The following is a 13369-nucleotide window of genomic DNA, read 5'->3' as shown; positions in this document are numbered from 1 at the left end:
TCATAAAAGCCAACAACTATGGAAAAGACATTTTTAGCCAGTAACTACAAATTCAGTAGTATTCATTTCTGGTATTTTCTTTCCAGCTTCTAGCATTAGATCCTCCCTCACACTGTACTTTATTAACCATAGGATATTTGTTTTTAAAGCAAGTTTTTAAATTTTTATTTATTCATCTCTTAGAGACTGGATCTCACTCTTTTGCCTCGGGCTGGAGTACAGTGGTATGATCACAGCTGACTACAGCCTCCAGCTCCTGGGCTCAACATGACTCTCCTACTCCAACCTCCCCAGTAGTGAGGACTATAGGCATACACCACTCCACTTGCCTAATTTAAAAAAAATTATTTTGTAAAGATGGATCTCACTATATTGCCCATGGTGGTCTCAAACTCTTGACCTGAAGTCATCCTCCCACCTCAGCCTCCCAAAGTGCTGGGATTATAGGCATAAGCCACCATACCCAGCCCAAAAAATCTTGTACTATTTTGCATATTCATAACACAGGATTAGGCTACACTACTTGAATGCTGAAAAGAGCTGAAGTTCTCTTCAGGGCAGTTTGCAATATTGTGTGTTTGAGGAGTCAGTTGAAGTTGTATGTATGGTACATGGCATTAAATAAAAAATGGAATGTGTCAATATCACCTAACATGGCTGTGTTAAAAAAAAAAAAAAAAAGGATTTGCTTTCACACCTCTCTGATAATGAACAGTTACTAAACAATGCACTTGTAAGTATACCGTATTTGTCACCCCTAAGAGCTCTGTTCAAGCCCAGCTGGATGCTAGAGCTGGGAGCCACTGTGACCTTGCTGTCTGGGGGTTAAGTGCTCCACACAACCTGGCAGTTGATTTAATGGGGTAGTATCAGGACTCTTCCTAGAAGAGTCAGAGGCTTTTGTCTTACTTTCAGATGACAACAGAACAAACATTTACTAGTAAAGCAAACAATGGTCTGATTAGAACATCAAGTATAGCCAAAACTGAAAATACCAGAAATTTGTGGCAAATTTGTCTGATATTGTCTACCATTAATTATGTCAGAGGAAGTACTGGAGAAGTAGTGCCTGGGGATAGTCTCAGCTCTCATGGTTCTGAAGATTCTAATCCAAGTCAAAACTTCATAATTTGTCTCTTTCCTTTTTTAGAAGTATCACTTACTTACTGAGTGATTAGAAAACTCATATGGACTCACTTATCCAAGGGTCCATGGTGGCGGAACAAGAAGACTGCAGTCCCTCTGTCCTTGACTCCTGGATGTCCCCACCTCTCTTCAACCTCTAGAAAACTAGTCTAGAAAGCTCCATAAGAAATAGATGTTAGTAATTAAAATTATTTATTTATATCAAGAGGTATTTATATCATATAAATTAGTAACTTAAGACAAATGCCTCCGTTGGCACAAAAATAAAAGCAGAAAGATGTAACATGTAACGTATGGCTCACAAGAACACAAGCAATTACGGTTCTCATTTCTTCTGTATCAGTAGCTACAAATGACATGAAAATAGCACATTTGATTGCCATATTACACAGAAACTGGAATAATCACAGCTACAATAGATGTACCTACTGAATGAATTATTTTGCATGGAGGTAACAGTGGCAAATGTGCATGTAACAAAAGGGAATCTGATTTTACAGGACGACAAGCAGAATCTATTATAATGCATATATATAGTAAATTCATTACCACCCTCATTTATGACAAAATTGTGCAAAAATAATTCTGTACAGTTCTATTATATAAATCAATAATCATGGCCCTTTACTTATGTACACAACATACATCACGGCAAAAATAATTTTATGTACAGATGGAAAAAAGTAATTTTCAGGTGGGGCTAAAAGTAGGATATATTTGTACAGATTTACCATTCCTTTCACCTTAAAAGGCACTGTTGGGTCCAGTACAGGTTTATTTTAACCATGTGCAGTTGACAGGCCCTGCCAAGTGAAAGTGCCTGGTTTTCCAGGAACCTGCTGCTGCTCCTGGTTCAGCTGCTCTGCCATGAAGCGTTTCAGCGTTTCTGAGGTGCCAGGGCGAAGCCAGGGCTCAGTGGCTACAGAGTTTGATCCGTCATCCCCCATGTGTTTCACGATGTCATCAGGGTCAACCAGTGAACTCTCATCATCTACAGGAGGCAAGAGACACGTGACTCAGGTAACACAGGTGGCAGGCAGGAGACAAAAGCGCAGGTTTCCTGTTGTCCAACTCACTGCAACTCTGCATTTCTCCACAATGTCATGTCCTGAACTCTATTGTTTGTTTTGCTCCAACTCACCCCACCCCACCCTATTTTAGAGGGAGAGCAGGCCCATGAGGGGCCAATTTTGTGAAACAAAAAATGATCAACTGAGTAACCTGACTCTATGACACTAACAACCAGAGGGTTTCTGAGTATATCAAAGGCAACTCTTCACCACACACAAAGTCAACTGGAGGAATGGAGGTAATCTTATTTTGTAACTGTTACCTCAAGAGAAGCCTAATGGCTACACACAAAATTTCATTTATTTTTTTTAACTTAGCGAGGTTTGGGGAATACTCTTCAACCTACAACACTGCTATAAGGAAATTAGGTTATTTTGAGAAAACACTAGTTACTTCCATTCTTAAAACACCTAATCTAAGAAGGCCATGTCAGCCCGTGAAAAGGTAGCTCTTAATTTCATTCTTTTAATTGAATTTGATTTTACTCAACTTTTATCTGTATCTTACTGATTATTAGGTATAACAATAGGAAAATCTGTCTTCCTACCCTGTGATGTCAATTTCTTTTTTTTTTTTTTTAATTACATCTCCTGGTCTTTGAAGGATTGGTATGTGCTATCAATGTGATACGCAATCAATCCACATCGTAACAAAAAGCTCCTGTTTGAAAGGACAATGTTAAACAAAAGACAGTTTAGACATTAAAAACCTTCTGAAAGAGATTCTTAAAATGCTATCCTCTCTCAAATATATTCCTGTTAAATACGAACAGTTTGTTCAGGCTAAAAGAAATTGCAAAGAAAATGTCTTTCAGCTGGAAAGGAGACATCCTTTCCTACTGTCTCATCAATTAACCATGTCTGCTTGTGTTTGGTATGGAATTATCACCATCAGAACACACCACACCTTGACTACTAGATTAGTATATGAGTACAGTTTTAAATTAACACAGTATTAAAGATAAAAATCTAACAAATCTTAAGAGATTATTGTAACGTAGATTAACAGACTAAAGAGTATTTCCTAAATAGACTATTCCACTACTTGCTAAAACTAATATTACCAATATGAAACTGTCCCATCATCCCAGTAATAGCACTGGGATCCCAGTAATAGCATCCCTTTTTAATAGCACTGGTATTAAAAAGGGTTGTATAGGGCCGGGAGGGTGGATCATTAGGTGTCTCATCACCCTGCCTTGTGCTCTATGACTAGCTTTAACCTGGCAAGTCAAAAAAATACACTTATAATGCGGAGACTTGAGGCTCTGTTTGTCCATGGCGGAAAGCCAAGAAAGAAGGTAAAAATGTTCTTTGTAGTACTACAAACTTAAAGCAGAAGTGTTAAATAAAGTCTTAAAAGTTAATTTCTAATAATATTTCACTTTAGTAAAAGTGATTATTATATAGCATTTTCTCTTCTGAAAGCAAAGCCTGGATATATTTAATAAGCAAAAACTATTTTATCTGTTTAGACTCCACTCTAAATTAGGTACCCTCTTTGACAGAGAAAATCTGATGCATACGTAATCCTGAGGTCTGGTTTTGCTCAATAGTTACTATGTCTTGAGCCATACAACTCAAAGGACTTCAAAACTCATTCCATCTATTCCTCAGACATTAGTGAAAACCCTGAGTAAGAAAGTTTACGAGTTCATACAGGATTCTGCTACAGGCCATTACACTTTGGCCATTTACCTGTATTAATAGGTTTATTCTGAAGTTCATTCAGTCTTCGCATTCGTTCCTCATTTCTCATTCTAAGGTGATCAACATTTACACTGGATATAGATTTTAGAGAGAGGCCATCTGGTGGTACATTAGGACGACTGCTATCCTGTAGTTAGAAAATAGAACTTCAGAAAGTCATTAACATGTAATATGTTCACAAATCAGTGAATCAGGGCCTGGCATGGTGGCTCTCGCCTGTAATCCCAGCACTTTGGAGGCCGAGGCAGGCAGATCATCTGAGGTCAGGAGTTCCAGACCAGCCTGGGTAATGTGGTGAAACCCCATTTCTACTAAAAACACAAAAAAGCCGGGTGTGGTGGCAGCTACTCGGGATGCTGAGACAGGAGAATCACTTTAACCCGGGAGATGGAGTTTGCAGTAAGCCGAGATCACACCACTGAACTCCAGCCTGGGAGACACAGCGAGATTGCATGTTACTTGGGAGGCTAAGACAGGAGAATTGCTTAAACTCAGGAGGTAGAGGTTGCAGTGAGCCAAGATCATGTCACTGAACTCTAGCCTGGGCAGCAGAGCGAGATTGCATGTCAAAAAAAAAAAACAAAAAAAACAGTGAATCAAAATGTCCTCTTGCCCTCAAACGTACATTGTGATGAACAAAATAAAACAAGTGAAAATATATATTGTGGCTCCTATGCTTATCCATGCAAGCTGAGATGACTCAGTCAAGGATAAGGCATAGCATTTGTGATGACAGAAATGCTGCCAGTCTGGATAAAGCTGGGGAATTACAGGACACAAAAGGAAAAAAACTGAAGCAGCAGGGTCTGAGATTCAGTCCAGCTGTAGTCACAACTGTGGTATTAACATAAGAAAAGACATGTAAAATCAATGGAAGATTAAGAAGAATACAGAAAATCCTCCTTGTTTATGGACCAGGAGTTTTAACAAAATGCAATGGGAGAAAGAACAGTCTTTCAACAAATACTGCTAGAAAAACTGGATGTCCACATGCAAAAGAATGGACTTGGACTACTGCACCTCACAGACCTACATTAAGAATGGACTGAAGTGTATTATGGACCTACATTAAGAACAAATGGAAGGAAAGCAAGTAAATCTTCATGATCTTGTGCTAGGCAATGGTTTCTTAAGTAAGACGACAAAAGCCTAAGAAAGATTGATAAGTTAGACCTCATCAAAACTGAAAACTTATGTGCTTCAAAGAACACCATCAAGAAAGTTAGAAAGATACAGAATGAGAAAAAAATCTGAAAATCATATATTGATACTAGATTTGTAGCCAGAATGTATAAAAATTTCTTACAACTCAATAAAAAGACAATTCAATTTGAAAATGGGCAAACGGCTGAGCGCAGTAGCTCATGCCTGTAATCCCAACACATTGGGAGGCTGAAGTGGGTGGATCACCTGAGGTCAGGAGTGTGAGACCAGCCTGGACAACATGGTGAAACCCCATCTCTACTAAAAATACAAAAATTAGCCAGCCATGGTGGCATGTGCCTGTAATCCCAGCTACTCAGGAGGCTGAGGCAGGAGAATCACGTGAATCCCAATGGGACAGAGGCTGCGGTGTGCCAAGATCACGCCACTGCACTCCAGCCTGGCAACAGACCAAGACTCCCTCAAAAAAAAATGAGTAAAGGATTTGAATAGACATATCTCCTAAGAAAAAAAAAAAACATACAACTGGCTAATAAGCACATAAAAAGATGTTCAATGTCATTAGAGAAATGCAACTCAAAACCACCATGATACCACTTCACACTCAATAGATGGCTATAATCAAAAAGACAGTGATGGCCAGGATATAGAGAAATTAGAACCTTCATACACTGATGATGGGAAGGTAAAATGGTACAGCCACTTTGGGAAACAGTCTGGTACTTCCTCAAAATGCTAAATCCAAAGTGTCCACATAACCCAACAATTCTCCTAGGTATATATACTCAAGAGTAACAAAAGCATCAAAAAACTTGTACATAAACATTCGTAGTATCCGTAATAGCTAAAAAGTGAAAACAACTCACATATCTATCAATTGTTGAATGAACAAAATGTGGGATAACACAGTGGAAAATGAACAATAAAGAGGCATTAGTACTGGCACATGCGACATGAATGACCTTCAAAAGAAGATAGACAAATCTAGTCACAAATAACCATTGAGCATATGATCTCATTTATATGAAATGTCCAGAAAAGGTACATTTATAGAGACCAAAAGTAGACTGGTGGTTGCCTAAGGCAAAAATAAAGCCCATTCCCGCCTGGTAATGTTGTACGTATAATAACGCTAGTAACAGCAGCATCTGTTACTTGGTGAGAGCTCTCTGCATACTTGGCTTAGTGCTAAATGCTTCACATATAACAATATCTTCATGTCATGTATCAGGAAATAGACAAAGTTTAAGAAATTGCCCAAGCTGCCTACCCAACAAGGTGGTGACGTTGTTGGGACATATACTCCAAAGCCTGTACTTTTTACTGGCTATACCATAAAGCTGTGGAGCAGAGTGAAGAGAACATGAGTTTGAATCTCAGCCTTCTTGCCCATGTGACTTTGGCAAGTCACTTGACCAAAATGGAAATGGCACCTATATCACAGAATTAGGTTATTATGAGGCTTTTCACTAAATAGCATCAGTTCCTTCTTGTGCCTCTTTGAAATATATTGTGCAAAAGAATAAGAAAGATTGGGATGCAGAGCTATTTACAGCCACCCCAGGAGACAAGAAAATAGTATTATTACCCGGAAGAAGCCAAAGCAGCAGAATTCAACAGCTACCCAAGGTCATCCAGTCAACTGAGAGCCTAGATTCTGACCCATGTCTGAATTTCAAGCAAGTGCTTCTTTATTGGGCCACACAGATTTAGCATGGGTCAGAACCCAGGGCTCTCATTCTTCTAAAATGAAAAGGGGGAGAAAAGAAATTTCATACATACAATATCTAGTCCTTTCCATTTGTTCCTCCTGCGCTCCCGTGCAGAAGGCAACTGTGATGGTGGAGGGAGGTTGTCATCTTCAATGGCAGGATATGTCTCGCCGTAAGCACCTAAAAGGTCCCCAAAAGAGAGAAATCAAGAGCCTGTTTTTTAATTACTAAGACTTTGCTTACAATACCATGAAATACATTCACTGTAAGTGTACATACACAGTTCAGTGATTTTTAGTAAATTTACAGAGTTGTGCAATCATCACTTTTGAGTAGAACACTTCCATCACCTTAAACAGCTCCTTTGTGCCCACTGGCATCACTCCCCACTCCTACCTGCTGGCGCCGGGCAAACACTGCTCTGTTTCAACAGATTTACCTTACCTAACACTAAACATAAATGGAATTCTACAACTTAATCTCCTGTCTTTTCACTTAGCAATAATGTGTTTGAGATTCATCTATGCTGTGCCATGTTTAAGTAGTTTATAACATTTTACTGCTGAATAATACTCCATTATATGGATATATCACGTTTTGTCTATCCATTTACCAGTAGATGGACATCTGCTAGTTGCTAACAATTCTAAGTAACACTGCTATGAACATTCACATTCAGGTTTTTGTGTGGATATATCTTCTCATTTCTTTGGGTTACAGAACTAGAAATGAAAATGCTGGGTATTATGGTTAACTCTGTTCAGCATTTTGAGGAACTACCAGCCTATTTATATTTTACATTGTAAGAATTCCAGTTTCCCCACATCCCCACCAACACTTGGTACTGTCAGTCTTTTTGCTTATAATCGTTTTAGTTGATTGATAGCTCATTTCACATGGAGACAAACAGCCTACAACATCTACATTACCTGCCACAACTCCTTTGAAAAAAAATCATACCTAAAGAAAAGTTAGAATAATACAAATACTTAGAGTCACCGTTAGTTACTTTGCCAATTTCTATATATATTTGGGGGCATGTTGTTTTTGCCAAGACACTTTGCTACACCAGCAAGTTGGAGACATGATGGCGTTTTGTCTCTAAATATTTCAGTGTGTATCTTCTATGAAAAAGGACGGGCTCCTACACTGCTAAAATCTATAACATTCAGAAAATTTAACATTTATACAACACTATCATTGTTTAATGTAGAATTGATAATTAGATTTTCCAGATGTATACTCTATGGGTTTTTAAAAATAGGAGTAACTTTTATTGAATAAGATGTGAGGCTTTCTATTATTCTAAAATAAGTTTTGGGTCCTTCCATGCCTTTTTATGGTTTAGCAGCTCATTTTATTTCGGTGCTGGAAATACTGCATTGTCTAGATGTATCACACTATCCATTCACCTACTGAAAGACATCTTGGCAGCTTCTAAGTTTTAGCAATTATGAATAAAGGTGCTGTAAACATCTGTGTGCAGGTTTCTTTAGGGACAAGTTTTCGACTCCTTTAGGCAAACATCAAGGAGTGCTTGCGGAACTGTATGGTAAGAATATGTTTTTTTTGTTGTTGTTGTTGTTGTTTTTTTAAAAAAAAAAAAAAGCTGCCATACCCTCTTCCAAAATTGGCTACAATTTTGCATTCCCACCAGCAATGAATGAGAATTCCTATTGCTCCATATCCTTGCCAGCATTTGGGGTGTTTTAAATGTTGGCCATTCTAGCAGGTACGTGGTGGTATCTCATTTTTACAATCCTCTAATGACATATGATGATAGCATCCTTTCATTGGCTTATCTGTATGGTGATGTGAGGTGCAAGTCTTTTAATCAGGTTTTTTTGTTTTCTTGAGTTTTAACAGTTCTTCGTATATTTTGGATAACAGTCATTTATCAGATATGTCTTTTGCAAATATTTTCTTACAGTCTCTGTCCTGTCTTCTCATTTTCTTAATTAACAGTATCTTTTACACAGCAGAAGGTTTTAATTTTTACAAAGTCTGGCTTATCAATTATTTCTTTCATGAATTGTACCTTTAGTTTGTATCTCAAAGTCATCAACATACCCAAGGTCATCTAGATTTTCTGTTGTTACCTTGTATGAGTTTTACAATTTAGCATTTTGCATTTAGATGTAAGATCCACTTTGAGTTAATTTTTGTGAAGGGTATAAGATCTGTGTCTAGATTTATTTTTTCACATGCAGATGTTCTGTTGTTCCAGCATTATATGTAGAAAAGACTATCTTTTTTTCCATCATAATACTGCCTTTGCTCCTTTGCGAAAGATCAGCTGACTACATTTTCATGAGTCTTTTTCTTTCTTCTTTTGAGACAAGTTATTTCTCTGTTGCCTAGGCTGGAGTATAGTGAGTGGTGTGATCACAGCTCATTGTAGCCTTGAACTTCCAAGGCTCAAGTAATCCTCCCACCTCAGCCTCCCAAATAGCTAGCGAAGTGTGCATCACCACACGAGTTAATTTTATATACATATATTTTTTTTTTTTTGGTGGGTGGGGATAGAGACAAGGTCTTGCTTTGATGCCCAGGCTGGTCTCAAACTCCTGGCCTCAAGTGGCCTCCCAAAGTTCTGGAATTACAGATGTGCGCCACTGTGCCCAGCCTGCATGCATCTATTTTTGGGCTCTATATTCCATTTAACTGGTCTATTGTTTCACTAATGCCACATTGTCTTGTTTGTTACAACTTTATCACAAGTCTTGAAGTCAGCTACAAGAATCCTCCAACTCTGTTCTCTTTAAACACTGTGTTGGCTATTCTGGATCTTTTGCCTCTCCAAATGAACTTTAGAATCAGTTTGTTGCTATCTACGTAATAACTTGCTGGGATTTTCATTGGGATTGTACTGAATCTAGGTCAAGTTGAGAAGACCCGACATCTTGACAATATCGAGTCATCCTGTCCATGGTCATGGAATATATCTCCATTTATTTAGTAGTCCTTCAATTTCTCTCATCAGTTTTGTAGTTTTCCTCAGGCAGTTCATAGATAGATAGATAGATAATTGATTGATTGATTGACTCACTGATTGATTTAAACCTCAGTATTTCTTGGGAGAAGTTCTAATCTATCTATCTACCTATATAACTACCAACCAACCAGAATGAGATGCCACCTTACACCTATAAGGATTGCTACTATTCAAAAAACAAAGTGGTATTGCATTTTTAATTTCAAATTCCACTTGTACATTGCTGGCATATTGTAAAATGACTGACTTTTATATATTAATCTTGTATCCTGCAATTTTACTATAACTGATTACTAGTTCCAGGAGTTTTTTAGTTGATTCCTTCAGACTTTCTATAGACAATCATGTCATCTGTGAACAAAGACAATTCTATTTCTACCTTCCCAATCAGTACACATTTTATTTCCTTTTCTGCCTTACTGCTAATATTAGCTAGGACTTCCAGTATGATGTTAATCAGCGGCAAGAAAGGATATCCTGATCTTAACAGGAAAGCTTCTAGTTTCTCATCATCATGATGTTAGATGTCGGACTTTTGTAGACGTTCTTTATCAAGTTGCAGAAGTTTGTGTTCTACTCCTAGTTTGCTAAGTTACCATGAATAGGTAGTAGACTTTAGGTTATCAGATTTCTAGGCATAGAGTTGTTCATGGTATGTTCATGGTATTCTTGGATTATGTTTTTAACTTCCATGGGACCTGTAGTGATATGCGCCCCCCTCCCTTTTTTTGAGAGTCTCACTCTGTCACCCAGGCTAGAGTGCAGTGGCACGATCTCAGCTCATTGCAACCTCCGCCTCCCAGGTTCAAGCAATTCTCCTGCCTCAGCTGCTCAGGTAGCTGGGACTTCAGGCACGCACCACCACGCATGGCTAATTTTTGTATTTTTAGTAGAGACGGGATTTCGCCATGTTGACCAGGCTGTTCTTGAACTCCTGACCTCAGGCGATCTGCCCACCTTGGCCTCCCAACATGCTGGGATTACAGGTGTGAGCCACTGTACCCAGCCAAATATGCCCTAATTCTGTTATTAGTAACTTGTGTCTTCTCTCTTAATAGTTCGGCTAGAGGCTTACTGATCTTCTCAGAAATAACTCTTGGTTTCATTGATTTTCTCTATTGATTTCCTGTTTTCAATTTCATTGACTTTTGCTCTAATTTTTATTATTTCTCTTCTGCTTACTCTGGATTTAATTATTTTCTCATTTCGTTATGTGGAAGCTTACTGATTTCAGATCTTTCTACTTTCTTCATGTATGCATTCAAGGCTATAAATCTGAGCATCTTAAAATTTTACCAGTTTCTTACATTTTTACATAGTCTGGCTTATCAATTATTTCTTTCATGAATTGTGACTTTGGTTTTGTATCTAAAAGTCATCACCATAACCAAAGGTCGTCTAGATTTTCTATTATCTTCTATGAGTTTTAGAGTTTGGCATTTTACATTTAACTGAATGCATACATTAGGAAAGTAGAAAGATAAGCATTATTTCTGCTGCCTCCTACAAATTGAGAAGTTGTATTTTCATTTTCATTAGATCAAAATATTTTAAAATATAAAATTTTCTCTCTGCCCCATGAGTTATTTAGAAATGTGGTATTGAGTTTCCCATGTATTTGGAGATTTTTCCAGCTATCTTTCTGTTACTGATTTCTAGTTTATTTCCATGGTGGTCTGGGGACAGATATTGTGTGATTTATCCTCTTTTACATCTATTAAGGTTTGTTTTCTTGTCCAGGTTGTAATCTGTCCTGGTGAATGTTCCATGTGACCCCAAGAAGAATGTCTGTTCTGCTGTTAATGAAGTTGTCTTTTGATGTCTATTATATCCAGTTTGTTGACAGTGTTGCTGAATTCAACTATGTCCTTACTGATTTTCTGTCTACTGCCTCTCTCCATTTCTGATAGAAAGGTGTTAAAAATCTGCAACCATAATAGTGGATTCATGTATTTCTCATTCCCATTCTGTCGTGTTCTGACATGTATTTTGACACTGTGATTAGGCATCTAAACATTAAGAGCTAAAACTAAGGTCCTATGTATCAAAGTACACAGCATAATGAAAAGGCAACCTACTATGGAGAAAACATTTGCAAATCATGTAATATCCAGGGGTAATATCCAGAATGTATAACAAAGAACTCCCACAACTCCATAACAACAACAAAAAGCCCTGATTTTTAAAATTAGCAAAGGTCTTAAATAGATATTTCTTTAAAAATGATGTACAAATAGTCGATAACCACATGTAAAGATTTTCAACATCACTAATCATTACAGAAATGTAAGTCAAAACCACAATGACATGCCACCTCACATCTATAAGGAATGCTACTATTCAAAAAACAAAGTAACAAGTGTTAACAAGGATGTAGAGAAATCAAAATTTTTGTGGACTGCTGGTAGGAATGTAAAATGGTGCAGCTGCTATGGAAACTGTGGTGATTCTTCAAATAATTAAAAATAGAATTACCGTATGATCTAGTAAACACCAACTCAGTGTATATCCAAAAGAACTGAAATCAGTGACTCCAACAGATAATTTTATACCTGTTCATAGCAGCATTATTCACAATAGCCAAAAAGTGGAAGCAACTCAAGCATCTACTGACAGATGAATGGATAAACAAATCGTGGTACACACATAAAATGGAATATTATTCACAGCATAAAAAAAGAGGAAATCTGGCTGGGTGTGGTAGCTCACATCCATAAGCTCAGCACTTTGGGAGGCTGAGGCAGGAGGCTCACTTAAGCCCAAGAGTTCAAGATCAACCTGGGTAACACGACGAAACCCTGTCTCTACAAAAAATTTAAAAATTGGCCAGGCACAGTGGCTCACACCTGCATTCCCAGCACTTTGGGAGGCTGAGGCGGGTGGATCACAAGGTCAGGAGTTCGAGACAAGCCTGGCCAACAATGATGAAACCCTGTCTCTACTAAAAATACAAAAAAAAATTAGCCAGGCGTAGTGGCCTGTAATCCTAGCTACTTGGGAGGCTGAGGCAGGAGAACTGCTTGAACCCAAGAGATGGAGGTTGCAGTGAGTCGATATTGTGCCACTGCACTCCAGCCTGGGCAACAGAGCGAGACTCCATCTCAAGAAAAAAAAATTAAAATTAAAAAAAATACAGAGGACGATCCAAGATGGCCGTTTAGGAACAGCTCAGGATTGCAGCTCCCAGTGAAAGCGCAGAGGGTGAGTGGACGCCGCGTTTTTATTGCCCACAGACCAGGAAATTCCCGGGCAGAGGAGCTCCACGGTCACCAGCTCGGCTATTTCGGCCAGCACGGCTGTGCCTGCCGGCACCGCTGCTTTGCCCCGCGCGGCTGCTGTGTCAGCGCCCCGGAGCTGCGGTTCTCCGTACAAAATACACCGGTCCGGGGGCCCTTTCGGCTGGCGATTGGAGCCACGGGAAGTCGCCCATACGCTGGTTCAAAAAGGGGACTGAGCAGAGAACCAGGACAGTAGATTCCAGGGCAAAAAAAACAAAAACAAGCGCCACAAACCTCAGTGCCGCTGTTTAAGCCAGCCCAGTGAGTGGCCGCAGGGGAAAACAAACAGACCCC

The 13369-nt window shown here is 38.7% G+C and overlaps 2 protein-coding genes across 15 annotated transcripts in view; one reads left to right on the top strand and one right to left on the bottom strand.

Moving 5' to 3' along the window:
* ARFGEF1 (ADP ribosylation factor guanine nucleotide exchange factor 1) overlaps nt 1-13369 on the top strand; it is a 131846-nt gene that overhangs the window by 109431 nt on the left and 9046 nt on the right. The gene's annotated exons all lie outside the window — the stretch shown is intronic.
* CSPP1 (centrosome and spindle pole associated protein 1) overlaps nt 1320-13369 on the bottom strand; it is a 159115-nt gene continuing 147065 nt past the window's right edge. For 13 of the 14 annotated variants that reach the window (XM_037735460.1, XM_017520217.2, XM_037735459.1 and 10 more), the window contains 3 exons: nt 6873-6982; nt 3915-4053; nt 1745-2137 (listed from right to left, as the gene is read on the bottom strand). In XM_037735460.1, the coding sequence (XP_037591388.1) occupies nt 1926-2137; nt 3915-4053; nt 6873-6982 (461 nt within the window). In that variant the 3' untranslated portion in view covers nt 1745-1925. Of the gene's footprint in view, nt 2138-3914; nt 4054-6872; nt 6983-13369 lie in introns of all 14 variants that reach the window. The other variant, XM_037735457.1, reaches the window with a different exon arrangement.

The sequence above is a fragment of the Cebus imitator genome, unplaced genomic scaffold (genome assembly GCF_001604975.1).
Source record: "Cebus imitator isolate Cc_AM_T3 unplaced genomic scaffold, Cebus_imitator-1.0 Scaffold817, whole genome shotgun sequence".
NCBI classification, from domain to species: Eukaryota; Metazoa; Chordata; class Mammalia; order Primates; family Cebidae; genus Cebus; species Cebus imitator.
Note: the sequence above shows the minus strand (reverse complement) of the source record. Positions and strands in the feature narration are given on the sequence as shown.